The sequence below is a fragment of the Vipera berus genome, assembly GCF_964194415.1.
Source record: "Vipera berus genome assembly, chromosome: 5".
Taxonomy (NCBI): Eukaryota; Metazoa; Chordata; class Lepidosauria; order Squamata; family Viperidae; genus Vipera; species Vipera berus.
This window is the reverse complement of record NC_138207.1, coordinates 45,242,341-45,257,369: the sequence shown is the minus strand read 5'-3', so window position 1 is coordinate 45,257,369 and position 15,029 is coordinate 45,242,341. Positions and strand designations below refer to the sequence as shown.

At 35.6% G+C, this 15,029-nt stretch overlaps 1 protein-coding gene across 1 annotated transcript; it reads left to right on the top strand.

The window, feature by feature from the left end:
- Positions 1-1,576: 1,576 nt before the first annotated feature.
- TCTN3 (tectonic family member 3) lies at positions 1,577-14,075 on the top strand (the record flags this gene model as incomplete). Its single annotated transcript, XM_081329891.1, has 14 exons — positions 1,577-1,805; positions 1,951-2,077; positions 3,277-3,398; positions 4,201-4,331; positions 4,620-4,728; positions 6,188-6,306; positions 8,215-8,250; positions 8,632-8,706; positions 8,821-8,946; positions 9,578-9,673; positions 10,743-10,840; positions 11,197-11,362; positions 11,732-11,857; positions 13,042-14,075. 14 exons carry the CDS (start codon positions 1,577-1,579, stop codon positions 13,270-13,272), a joined length of 1,791 nt encoding a protein of 596 aa, XP_081186017.1. The 3' UTR covers positions 13,273-14,075.
- Positions 14,076-15,029: the final 954 nt, after the last annotated feature.

The following is a 15,029-nucleotide window of genomic DNA, read 5'->3' as shown; positions in this document are numbered from 1 at the left end:
TTGTTTTTACAGCAGTAACAATTCAAAATTTCATATATTGTGAGTTTGAAAAATGCCTGCTTCTTTCTTCTCCTTATCTATCAACAGACTTGACAAACTAGATTTATATTATTTACTTTTTTTCCTAATTCCAGCAATTGGCTTTAATCCAGCCACTTCAAGTCTGTGATCCCTGTAGTCAATGGATTGCATGATTTGCCTTACATTTCTATGGTAAAATTTGAAAAGCATGTCATCACCAATTCAATATTATTGCTATCATATATACTCTTGAAAATAAAGTTTTATTGGAAAAATATTGCCATTGAAAAATCAGTCTTTCTGATGCTGGAAAAAGTAATTTCACATACCTGTAGGCCTAAGTACATTTTTTGCAGTATTTGCTGTAAATTTTGTCGCAACTGCCAAGAAAGTTAAAATAGTTTGTGTGTCCTCCCTTTTCTCTCCATCTGTCCTTCTTTTGAACTGTCCATCCTCCTTCCTCCATTCAGATATCTGGTAAACATAGTTGGTCTTGAAGGTTAAGAAGGGCTGAGTCTGCTTGGTACTTGAATGGAAGAGCAGCAGGAAACACAAAGCTGTAGGATGGACTGGGAAGTCAAAGAAACATTCTGGAAGAATGCACTGGGAAACCAGTGCCATACTATTACCTGAAAATTGCTTGACTATATCCCAGTATTTGCAGAGTCAAGCTCAGTTGGAAGGATAATAAAGCATAATACACACTACAAATACAGTTCTAAAATGAAGTGAGTTGCACCTCATTAAAGCTTATTTCTTTTAATAAAATTGGCTGTTCAGAAAAGCTACAACCAGCCTAATTTCAATTCACTCACCTTATGGGTGAGAAGCGTTTTTAAATATTTTGTGTTTCTCTTCCAATATTTATACAGCCTACATCACAGGCTGGTTAAAGTTGGCAGAATATTCTAAGACACCATTGTAAAATAGTGCCTTATAAAAACTGCTAGTTAGAGATGGGCCAGAGGTCGGTTTGCATTTCGAGTAGTATAAGTGATAACCTAAAAATAATAATTTCAATAACTAAATAACTAAATAATTGAAGTTCTTGATTGCGTTCAGATTTAAAGCTATTGATTCTCTCATTACTGCATGCAGGTATGTTGCATTTGACAATTTTGAGTCATCCTGTAAGTGTAAGCCAAAAAAAAAAATCCATATTGGAAAGAGAGACAATCAAACGAGAGGCTCTTTTAAGGATAGATAAAAGAGGAAAAAATAGGAAAAAAGGATAAAAAAGGTTCATTTAAGGCTTTACTGCTCAGCATACAAACCGAACTCCATCCCATCTCTGATCTGCCGTTTCTTTACAGGACTGTATTACAATTTGTTACAATTGTGTCTTTTTCAGGATACCTGTTACGCTTATTCAATCACAACTTCCATAAAAAGCTGCGCGGCATCAAAAACACACGGATCTTTTTCCATCTCTATCATGGACTCTATAATTTTCTAGCTCTATGGGATTTATGAAAAGACGCTATGGGTGTCGCCTTCTGTGTGAACGTCATATCTTTGCGACCCAGTCTCTAAGCAACGCAGAAATGCCTTTATTATGGCAGCGTGGCGGCTCGTATTCCCATTGCTGCTCTTGCTGTCGGAGTTGTGGTCGAAGACCGAGACTGACAACGTCACTCTAAAAGCAGAAAACTCCACGGATGAAACGTCCCCCACTGGGACGCCCCCCACTGGGACGCCCCCCAGCGAAACGTCCCTCCCCGGGACCTCCCCCAGCGGGACCTCTCCCAGCAGGACTCCCCACATGCGGACAGAAGAAAGTGCTGGTGAGTTGGGAGAAGTCTGAGTATGTACCCCTCTTTCCTTTGAAGCGAATTATCCTCTTTATCGACTTCTTTGTTTTGATTTTTTTGCTTTCTTTTTAAAATCTTTGCTCATGCTGCTGCTTTCCCCCCACGAATGTTTTCCCAGACTGCCCCTGTGATCTGCATCCAGGCTTCTGCGACATCGATTGCTGTTGTGATTCACACTGTGGTTCAGAATGCAACCTTGGTGGCCCTGGGTGTCCCTTCTCTTTCTGCCTTCCAGGCAGTACCAGGTGAATATGGAGATTTTATTTAGGTTTCTAGACATCCTATCCAGACTGGAAACCTCAACTGGTCCTGAAGGCAATGGCATCGACAGTGATGGGCATGCCTCAGTATATCTGTGCGACATCTATGCTTTATGAGCTGCACTGATGCTTCTGGGTGAGATTCAAGGTGATGATCATCACCTATAAAGCTGTACATGCCATAGGACCAGGTTATCTGAGAGATCTCCTGTTTCCTGTGATTTCTACTTGGCCAGAATGTGCCAGCAGAGTTAGCACCCTCCTGATTTCTTTGATTAAACAGTAGTATCTACTGGACTCAGGAAGTGGGCCCTTTTTGTGGCAGCATTCGCCTCGCAGAATGAAATCGCCCTAAAATCCATGTGTTGTTGTTGTTAGTTGTGAAGTCATGTCTGACCCATCACGACCCCATGGACAACGTTCCTCCAGGCCTTCTTGTCCTCTACCATCTTCTGGAGTCCCTTTAAGTTCACGCCTGCTGCTTCAGTGACTCCATCCAGCCACCTCATTCTCTGTCGTCCCCTTCTTCTCTTGCCCTCAACCTTTCCCAGCATTAGGCTCTTCTCCAGTGAGTCCTTCCTTCTCATTAGGTGGCCAAAGTATTTGAGTTTCAACTTCAGGATCTGGCCTTCTAAAGAGCAGTTAGGGTTGATCTTCTCTAGGACTGACCAGTTTGAATGCGTTGCAGTCCAAGGGATTTGCAGGAGTCTTCTCCAGCACCATAGTTCAAAGGCCTCAATTCTTTGGCGCTCCATGTGACTCCCATTCTATTGGCATTCTGTAAAATCTGAAGGACTGGCTGTTTTTTCAGGCGGAGGGTTAATATGAATGGAAAATCATATTACATGTCTTTTTGTACAGAATGAGTGGATGCCTATTTGTTCTGTATTGTTTCTATTGTGTATTGTCAGCTGCTCAGAATCGGGCAGTACTTAAATTGAAATAAATAATTGTATCTAGAAAATATATCAAGGATATTTTTGTGATTGTAAAAAAAGCACAATTTTGGAATTGGAGATGCAGCTTTTAAACTGCTTTTAATGTTACGTTTTATTGTGTACCAAAAAAACTAACTTGAATTTAGCTGTATGGTTTGAAAGCCATTATTTGGTATATATTGTTAATTTGAGTTTGTGTAAACAATGTTCTTTAAGATAGTTTTCTGTATCTATGTTTTCCCTTAGAGCTGTGAGTCGGGTGTGCTTGGAAAAGTCCCTGATTTTCCGAAATAATACTCCTTTCCATACTGAAATCCGTCCAGCTCCTGATGGATGTATATTACTCTTCTGTGTACAGTTAAATGATTGTAAGTTTGGCCTTTTGTCTACAACTATACACTTTGATTGAAGCTATTCTCTGAATCTAATTTTAGGAATAGAAATACAAATCATAATTAATGCTTATTTTCTGAAGATTAAAGGACTATGTAGTGGATGTTGTTTAATTCTGAAACCTTGTGAAATAGGTGCATTTTTCATTTGTTATTATGGTATCAATTTTTCTAAGCACTTTCCTTTTCTCTCTATTTTTCTGATAGTAAAATGATGTTTAACTCTTAGAATTCTATCTTCTTTCTTAAAAATATTAGAAGTATTAGAAGAACAGTATTAGAAGATCTTAATTTAAATGTATGAATAGTGTATTATTATAGTACATGTAGTCCTCAACTTATGACCACAGTTGAACCCAAAATTTATATTGCTAAGTGAGAAATTTGATTCTGCCACATAAATAAAGCCAATTTGTCTGTTACAAGACCCTATTTTGTTACTGTGTAGATTTGTGTTAAAGGGCAAGTGATCTTTGATTTGAAAAATACAATCATCTTGAACCTTATTCCCCAAATATCTTCCATTATTCCATTTTTGCATAGATGCACAAATGTTTCTGATCTAAACCAGTGAGATGAACAACTAAATTGACAGAATAGGTATATACAAGCTTTCTGACAAAAACAGGAAAGAACTTTTAAAAAGTACTAGGTCTTATAGCCCAGATTAAAAAAAGATAAAGAGACGGAATAACATTTATTACATTTGAAATATGGGATGCCATTTTAACACTATGATGTTACTGTTGTGCTTCCTCTTCCCATATTTCATTTTTAGCCACACTGAACTATTTACAAGTGCCACAGATGGTGACAAAAGTAAATTTTCCAATACTTTCAGCACAATATGAAAGGTCATCTTTCATCCTTCCAGAACAAGTTTGGTCTTCTTCATCTGCCTTTTATCAAGTGAGTTGGTTCTTGGCTATTTTTTTAAAAGATTTTTTAGTAGTGAGAAAATGTGAAGAAAATGTGAAGCAGACCAGATTTAGATGTTTGTAATTTTAGCCTTCTTCCTTATCTCTGCAAGGTAAGACTTGCCTAGTAGCTTGCAATGTAAGATTATTTAAACATTCAGTGATGTGAAATAGATGAAAAATGTTGACTTTTTAAAAAATCAAGTTGATGCTTAATTTCTTTTTCTGTATGGGCTATTTTAGGAATTAGGCTTTTTTACCTCTTCTGTTTCCATTTCAGGTGGGGGATCCAATTCAGATTTATTATGCTGCATCATCTACACTAAGTGTGCTAAAACAACCTGTGGGCATTGGAACCAGTCAGATTTGCACTGATGAGAATCCTGCTGGTGAGCACTGAGATTTTAGCAAAGTTCTAACAATGGTTCACCAAGTTTATTGGATTTAGTAACTCATTACAGGTAGTCCTTGATAAATGACTACTCAATTTAGCTATTGTTCAAAGTTATATTGACACTGAATAAGATTTAATAAATGGTCCTCCTAGCATCCAGTTTGCAATTATGATAATTGCAGCAGTCTGCTGTCATGTGATTACCATTTGTGACCTTCACTGCCAGCTTCTGACAAGCACAGTCAGAAGCCATCATGTTTATGCATCAGACATCATGCTTAACAACTGCAGTTAATGCTCACACCACAACTGCCACAACTGCCAGTGTCAGTTGTCAGCGTAAGTTGGCATGGTCATGTGACATGATGCTTTAGTCTTGCCAGTCTCAATTACTGTCATTAATATCGTTAAGTGAGGACTTCCTGTGTTTTTTTTAAAAGCCACCATATACTGTAGTGCTTTTAACATTGCACAATTGATAGCAAAAATGAATACATTATTTGATTCCTGGTAAATGGAGGGTGAGAAAATTTATAAGAGAGAAGACGTGGTAGATGGAACATATTAATCTTAATTGTGAGCCCATGGTTAGGTTCATATAACATATTGAGATACAGCCTAACATTTTTGGAAAGAAATGCTGCATTGCCAGCACTGTACTGATAGGTTGGAAAATTAAATGTTAGTCAGAGCAAAACTCCTGAGTCAACTTTCAAAGTCTCTCTAGGGCAGGGGTCCCCAACCCCTGATCCGTGGACTGGTTCCAGGCTGTGGCACGCCAGCAGCCAGGCCGCAGAAACAAGTAAAGCCCCATCCACGGGATGCAAGCAGCACACAAAACCATGACCCTTGCAGTCTGCGGAAAAACCTCTCCATGTAACTGGTCCCTGGTGCCCAAAAGGTTGGGGACCTCTGCTCTAGTAGGACATTATTATTTGTCATTCTTAAGTATTACTGATTGTCATTTTAGGAGAGAGACAAGTAGCAACATGGTTCCTAATAGTCTTACATAGAAATACAGCTCAGTTACAAAAAAAACCAAACCAATTCCAGATGGAATCTCAGATTCTGGAAGAAAAGTAAAAGTTTAGTCAGGCAGAGGCTTTTCCAATAAGATATGCAGTCTGATATACAGATTCTGAAGCTAGATCTTTAAAAGTTTTGATGGTCCTCTTTTTATTGTTGTGATCAGATGACAAAGTAGTCAGATCCTTTGAAGTAGAAAGCTCAGTCTGAAACTTATAAAAGATGTACTGTACTATTAAGGTGACATTGTCAAAAAATAAGATTCTGGAATTTGACTGTTTATAACTCTGGTTTAAAGCATTTCCACACCCACACACATAGTACATATATACAGTATATACATATATACATATTAAAAAATGTTAACTGCATTTTTGAACTCTTACGTCAACAGTTCCTGTTTGTCTATCTGTCTTTTACCTTCTTAGGTTTCCTGGAAAGTAAAACTACCAGCTGTATTAGGATCTTTACAGACCTGATGAGCAGTTGTACCTCTGATCCTGCATTGGATGCAGCTTCATATTATCGTAACTTCAGTGTATTACAGGTGTAAAATCTGACCTACCACTAAGCCTATTATTTTGCTGTTGAGGTGTAAACTTGTTTATTATGGTTCGTTGCACAGTCAGCCAGATGTTTAGACTGGATTTGGCATTTTTATCCACCTATCGAGTCCTTCCCAAAAAATATGGGATAGGCAGCTTCTGATGTTTTATGTTGTTAGAGGTATCTTTATTATTATTACTATGGTTCATCTCACAATTAGATATTCAGACTGGATATGGCATTTTTGCCTGCCTCTTGAGTCCTTCCCAAGGACCTTGGATAGGCAAATGTGGATGTTTGATGGTGTTACAGATATCATTGCAGGATGTAAGCTTTTCCAAGTAAAACTGCCTTTTGCAATTGATTGGTGAATTTATCAGTGCTGATGATGTCCAAGTGGTTATTATTTTATTTATTCATTTAAAATTATTAACTGCCCAACCAGTGGACTCTTATGCATACATATTAGTAAAAGTAAGCCTGTATACTTTTTAAGCATCAAAGAAAGAGAAGGAGGAGGTGAATTTAGTGACTACTTTCTTTTTTAGAAAATTAGAAATTTTGGGAAATATATTATCTATTGGCCTGTTACTGAGTAATTCAAGTACTATAGACATGTGAGAGTATTATTGTAAAAGACAACTAATATGAAATGCTAGCATTGTAGAAAAAGAGGTAATATAATTAGTTGCAACAAATGTTTGTATTATCAAAAGCACCTGTGAAGTTCTGTGATAACTAAGGGAAGAGTCCCGATTTAGACATGGGACTTCTCTAAAGATAATTATTTCCCTTGTTAAAATCAGGAGCATCTAGGGAGATATCTGTATCAACAGCTTAAGGCAGGTGCTCTACGGGTGAAGTCCTATGAAAACATTGTGGGCAGGCCTCCTGAAGTAGGTTTATGGTTAAATCTTTGAAAGATGTTTTATATTTTATATTTGTGTTCCGATCAGGGGAAAGAATACATAAATACAATAAAAAAATGGAAGCACACATAGGCCTAACATCAAGAATGTCACATCAGTCTAAGCCCTTTCTCCACAGGTGTGTTTTTAGTGGGTAAGATTACATATAAATGGGAGACTTAGAACTTAGATACTAGTGTGTAGGATCAAAACGTATTGTTATTATGACCATAATTCCTCTATTTTACTTTCTTGGAATTGTTAGGTTTTAATAAAGAAAAACCAAATGTTATTACTCTCAAAATAAATTTCATCTTTTTACTTCCTAAACATGGATATTAATTATTATTAATTATTTTATGCAAGTAGAAGACAAGTACAAAGCTCCTGTAAAACTTCTGCTTAGAATTAATTGTTTGTGCATGGCTTATCACAGAATAACCTGAGCCTCAAAGATCGCTTGTGGCAAATTCTGGGAATTGGAATATTGTTAGATATATACCCTCATAGAAAAATTTGGCTGCAGGTAGTCCTTTACAACCATTTGTTTTAATGATCATTCAAAGTTACAACAGCACTGACGTATGACCATTTTTCACACATATGACCTTTGCAGCATCCCTGTGGCCACATGATCAAAATTTGAATGCTTGGCAACTGGCATGTATTTATGATGGTGGCAGTATCCCGGAGTCATGTGATCACCTTTTGTGAGTTTCTGACAAAGGGGAAGCCAGATTCACTTAACAACCACATGATTCATTTAACAGCTGCAGTGATTCACTTAACAACTATATTGCTTAGGAGCGGACGTTTGAGGCTCAGTTGTGGTCATAAGTCAAGGACTACCTGTATTCCTAAACAATTCTCCATTCCTACTAAGAGAATGAGATTATGCAGGAAATTAGGCTGTAAAGAAGACCAGGATCTCAGATTTATGAACTGTATGGATTTATGGCAAAATGAGGCATCCATGGTTTGGGTTTTGTTTTCTTTTTCAGGTCCCAGTCAATTTTAGTGATTTCCAGCTCTTCAAGGTAAATTATATTGACTATTTCCATCTTTCCATTTCTAATTTAAGTAAATCGTATCTTGAAATAACATGGAGTTATTTGGCCTAATATGGACTGAGAAATGAAGTGCGGCTCTAGCTATATTTAAGAAATTAAGTTTGGAATGATATTGGATTACTTATGTCGGCCATGACTTGTTCATTGGGATCAAAGGGTTCAATAGTTCAGAAAGTAATCAAATGTAGTTATTGTGCAAAATTATGTGGAGTAATTTTAGAAATCTTAACATTTTAGAGATTTAGTAGTATTAGAAATTACAAAATGTTATGATTTTAATGCTTATAATTGAATCATGTGAGGTGATTTTATTAAAAAAAATTGAGTATATGTTTTGGTCATTGCCAGGTCCACATTATCCCACATTCGGAGCCTGCAGCTCCTGGGCTGAATGGTAATACATGCCACAATGTTGTTTCTGAGGTATTTAGCTACATCAGCAATTGCTCTTTTCTATAATAGAAAAAGGGGAAAATAAGCTAAACCTTATCCATGAGCATATCTTGTTTTTTACTGATCTGTTTGATATACCTCTAGGTGAATTATGAGATGGAGTTTAATGGAATCCATGGAATCCAAAAGGTTTACGTTCAGTTCAAATTGACCAATATATCAGGAAATCCAGGAGTCACATTACAACAAAGTTTTTCTCTGCATTTTGGGGTTAGTATTTATATCTTCAGATTGGGGCCAAAGTATACAACTAAACTTTCTACTCTACTTAACCCAATGGCAAGAGTTTCTGGATTGGTGTTTGTTGTGCATCTTGACAGTTTTGATGCTATCTAAATAAGATAAATGAGCTATAGCACCAAGCAAGCTTGTAGGCATAGCTCCATATCAATATCAGAACAATTTCAATTTCTTATCAATTTGGTCAATTAACTTCTCTGATAATTTCTGAGCTGCCCTGTAATCCACTTTTGTGTGGTATTTCAGTTTTTTACTTTTAAAAAAAGTCTTCTTTACTAATAGCATCTTTACAGACACAGCTACAGGCAATGTTCTTTCCACAGTAGGAAAGTTAGTTTGCTATTGCATTTTTTCCAAGATATTTCTCAATTTTCCAGTCTACTCTATTTTCCTGGTACAGGATTCCACAGTAGTGTCCTGAGTACTAAGAAAGTCAATCAGACACTGCCACCTGCTGCACATTTTTAAAGGAGTACTAGATAACAGAAATGTGGGCATACATGGCCCTGACCTGAGAAAGGTCAGGCCCATTTCTTCGGCATACTAAATATAACATTTTCTCCCTACCCCTTTTTCCCTGCCATTTTTCTGTTTCTTACAGAGCAGAAGACCTTCTTTGACCAAACGAAGAAGTGGAAATCCTGGCTATATCACAGGAGCACCATTAAGAGCTTTATATAATGGAATCCAGCAACATGTATGCTTTTTTGTTCTATATTAAGTTATGTTTGCCAATGGATGTATGGGTATAAGCTTTAGATAATTGTCCATTGGAAAGCTTTTATTATTCAAGAGCATAATACAGAGAAGTCTCCTGTTCCAATAGTTCTTGAAATTAATACACAGTTATATGCAAATAACACCTTTTGGAACCAAGTTAAGAAACTATATCCCATTTTTACTCACAACCATTAGTAAGAGTGCAGTATTACTTACCTGTCATTTATTTATTTAGTTTTAGATAATAGCAAACTCTATGAGTGCAGTTCCATACTTTTTTTGTTTTTCTTTCCATTCCTTTCTTTTTTCCAGGGTGGGGGAGTTCTATATCTTTGGTTTTTGATTCTTTGATATCTATTTCACAATTTTTAGAAACTTTTTAAACCCATCAACAAGAAATTGTGTATCTCTATTATAAAGTCAAGAGAGAAGTAGGAATGTAGGATGTGTTTACTCTTAATTTTATGATAGTATACGAAATGTGTATTTGATATATCTGTATATATACCATTTTCCATAGATGTATCCAAGTTATTTATCACAGTAAGTCAACAGATTATGACATTTAAAGACCTGAATTTATAGTGGTGTAAATGTTTAAAAATGGAATTCACTTGAAATATTCTCAGTTGGCAGTTTTGTAATCCTGGGGACTGGAATGAGGGAAATCATACACTGATAGATCAATTAGCAATAATTTGACGTTTCAGTTAGAATAAAAATACATGCAAAATACACGTAGTAGCTTCATAGGAGAACACATTGTAGTGCAATACAAATATTACTATAAAACTTTTCTAAATGTGGATTTGCCAGAAGAATAATGAAATCTTCACAAGGAAGAAGTTTACTGCTTGACCTAAACTAGCAAGGCATTGAATTCATTTTTAAAGCTTAAGCAGCCTGTTTTACTATTCAAAATCTGTTCATGCCATGGTTTTACAAATAATAGATAAAAGTTTTGTGCGGTACCAGTATCAGTCTATAATTTGTTTTTGTGGCTCCAGTATATTCTCGCTTAGTTTCATATCACTCCCTTTCCTCAGGTAACCATTTTACAAAACCAAGCTAATGGCCAGTGCTCAGCAGCTGAGAGATTTACAGTACAATTTGGGGAGAATATAAGAATGGGCTGCCAGTTCAGGTAACATTTTATATAGCTTTTTACATTTTTGTTCTTCTAATTCAGATTTCAGATGTATTGTATCTGTTTTGGCAGATGAAGTAAAGAATTTTGCTAAATGTTGTTTCTATCACATACTACACATTCATTGAACATTGAAGGAGTAGTGTATAAATATTTCCACAAAGGATTCCGGATAATTATTTTCTGAGATTCCAGTTCTAAAAGGGCTGGATCTTTGTGTTGTCCTTTCTTTATAACTTACATAATTTTCCCATGCAGCTCTTTCTCACTCTGTAATTTTTATTCTGTTTACTATCGTTTACTATCTTTTTCTGTATTTCATATTTGTGACACATCAGCTTGATCTTTCACAGAATACCCTTCAAACCTGAGGAAAGAAGTTGTAGTGACTTTCAGGAGCTATTTTACCAAGCCTTCGAAGGAGGACTCAGCACAGGGCATTTGGCCATAACTGGCAGTGCTGATCCAGGCCACCCAGAGCAATGGACCAGAGTTTTTACCCAGAGGTGTAAGTTGCAGGTAATGTGAGAAAGAGCATCCAACTCCGCCTACAGTTTCCTAATATACGTTTTGTCACAAGTACTAAAACATAATCTGTCTTATTTTTTCGGCTATGTGGTAGACGTAATTTGTTACAGTCACTGTATATTTGCAGCTTTGTACTCAAAAAGAACTTTTTTCCACTGGACCCAATGTGCCTGCTATACATTGTTTTGTTCTTCCCATGAATGAAGAAATGGAGATGACAGAACATTCTGTATCCCTTTATAGTACTGTGAATTATGCTTTCTAATTGTACGTAAATGTTGCAGTAATTCTGATCTTATGATTATCAACAGGAAGTGTTAGGGTTCCTGTTAGCTAAATTTTGGTATCTTTTTTTTCTAGGCTGGGCATTGTATGATTCCTATTTCCCTGGAGATTCAGGTGATATGGGCTAATGTGGGCCTCTTATCTAATCCACAAGCTCAAGTGTTGGGTGCACGTTATTATTATCTCTGCAGGCCTCTGAAGGTTAGTTTCAGATAATGCTGAATTCAAACGTCATGCTAAATGATGATTTGTTTAATCTCTGTGGAATAGGTAAAAATAACCTGAATTCACATATTATGTTAAGCAAAATGAAAAAAATTGCATTATGGCTTAACACGTATGAACTCAGTGTCTTAAGGTTGTTTTCTTAGTTTATTTGGGTAGTTTTGAGCTAATGCAAAACCTAGTTCAAAGCTTTGTGCATAAAGCATAAGGAGATTTGGGTTTGTGTCTTTATGTGCTGGAATATGTAACCATTTTTTCTCACATTTCTAGTTAAATTAAGTGATTATCTTGATTTGTTCATAAATTAAGCATTTACACTAATCAGATTATCTAAATTCAGACATAACAGGGAATTCTAGTTTTATGCTTTATTTCATCAAAGGAGGTAAAATGCATGTGTGTGTATGAATTCATGAGTTTCTACAGCTTATATATAGAAAATATGGAACACAAAAAGAGCTGAGAACCTGAAGTGCCTATTACATTTTATTTTAAGGAAAGAAAATTATGATGATAACGACAAAGGTTCTAGTATGTACAATAAATATTAAATAAAACTATGCCATCAAATCATTCCGGCAACTGCCTAGACAAGGCTGTTACCAGAATGATTTGAAGGCATAGTTTTATTTAATATTTAAGTGAATCTGTTCTTTTGGCAGAATGTTATAGTTCTGTAAAAGTCTTATGTAAGCACAGTGCTTTCGTAGGAGGAAAGCAATCTAAAGGCCCTTGGAGATATAAAGTCCTTGGAAGTCAGAAAGTCTAGAATTTAAATGATCTCTAGACTCTGTGGAGTTCCTTTCTGCATTTATTTTTACTTATGTGATGAAGAAAGTAATGATAAGCCTAAAAAGACTTATCATTTTCTGTGCCAATTCCTTTGTTGTATCCTGTCTAGCCAAGAGGAAGAATATTCATGACACAAAGTTTCTTTTTATATCCAAATCCTTCAACAAATGGCACAGGTCTTTTCTTAAATGTTCTATTCCTTTCAAGCTGAAAGGAATAAACAATAGTCTTAAATTATAATTAGTTCAATAAGTAATGGAAACTTTTTATCCCACATTTTGTTCCTATCCTTTTCCATACATTCTTTCCTCAAAACACTGGATATAAGATAACAGCTAAATAATGTTGCATACTCTGTTTTCTTTCAGTCTCTAGGTATATATATGAACATGTTGCCTTTGACAAGTACAGTTACCTTCACAGATGTTACCAAATGGCCAGAGTCACCACATGGTCAACCTGACATTTATAGGAAACTTCCATTTGATTTCTTCTTCCCTTTTAAAATGGCATTGAATGATGCTGTGAATGGTTCATGCGACATATTGGACACTTTGCTGATGTCTTTAATGCTTTACGGAATATTCGTGAGCTTCTAATACAGAAAAAGAATAACATTTCATTTAACATGGAATCAAAAATGGTTGCATCATGAGTGATAGAGTGTTTAAGAGAATGGCTAATTTTCTTCCTAAATTCCTAAAGGAGGGTGTTCTGCAACATCTATGTGTCAGATAATTAAGATGCATTTCAACCAGTCTCAAGGTTGCATGGATGGTTCTGTGGACATATAGTACAGCTAATAGTCCATAATGAGTTGATTATATGCATGCTATGCATAAAATTTAATGTTTAGCCCTGACAGCAATTGTTCCATAAGTGTTTGCTGTTTTTGTTTATGGATGGGCTGTGTGTGACAGGCTTTCTATCAGCCTGGATAACGTAAAAGTGGGGGTCCAAAATGATACTGACAGGTACTTTTTGAGTTCTGAAACTTCTGAATTTCTGTCTTCTGTGCAACCCCTTGCCTTTCTTCTGCCCAAAGGTGTGTTAGCTTTGAACCAGGCATCTTCAGATTTCAAGTGACAAAAAATTGCTTAATCTTAGTATCTTTTTTCAAGATGAACTATATCGAAAGTATGAAGAATCCTGCAATTTTTAGTATACCTTTTTCCTGTTAGTATGATTGAAATATTTGATAAATTACAATTCAGTAATTAACACAAATACTTAGCTTCATAGCTGTTATATAACAGCTAATATTTTAATTAAACAATGTTTATGCTTCGTTGCTGTGACTGTTTAGAATACTAGTTCTTCGTTCATAAGATGTTCCAGTCTTTCTTAAACGAGTGAACCTAAAACATGAAAAGCCATAATGAAAAAAAACTATACAAGTGCCTTAATGCCAAAATCACTCTTTAAATTGAAGAGATTTAATGAATATTTCATTAAAATTATATATATATATATATATATATATATATATATATATATATATATATATATATATATGGATCTTTGGTTATTCGGGTTTTTTCCCGCGTAGAATTGAAGGTGTAGGAGCAACGTTTCGACGGAATCCCATCCGTCATCCTCAGGCTGGTGGCTTCAGCTTCCTTCTTCTGGGAGAAGCAGAAGAAGGAAGCTTCTCCCAGAAGAAGGAAGCTGAAGCCACCAGCCTGAGGATGACGGATGGGATTCCGTCGAAACGTTGCTCCTACACCTTCAATTCTACGCGGGAAAAAACCCGAATGACCAAAGATCCACATACAAACACCCGCGAAAACCTCAGAAAACATATATATATATATATATATATATATATATATATATATATATATATATATATATATATATATATATATATATATGTAAATGTATATGTATATGTATATGTGTATATGTGTGTGTATGTGTATATGTATGTAAGAACTGGGAATTTAATGACTGTTGTAACCTATGAAGTTTCCATTCTCATGTTTTAATCTTTTAATTATCAATCATAATGTTGTGTAAAGCTATATTTGTAAATATACGCTTTGCAATGGTGCTACATAGTGGATGTGACAAATTATATCATTGATCATTGTAGTTTCACATAGGTTAAAAATTCTAGCATGCTTTTTCCAGTAATTATACTTTGAATTTGCTCAGGCAATTGAACTAATTGAATTTTTATAAATGATTGTTAGCATTTCACAGCCATACGCAATAACAGCCACTCTTTAATATTTTAAACCATAGAGGTCTTTAAATCTTTTGCTACCAAATTACTTTTATGCTAAATCCACATGAATGAATGAATGATCGATCGATTGATCGATCTTGAGAAACAAGGGATATTATCAGGGAC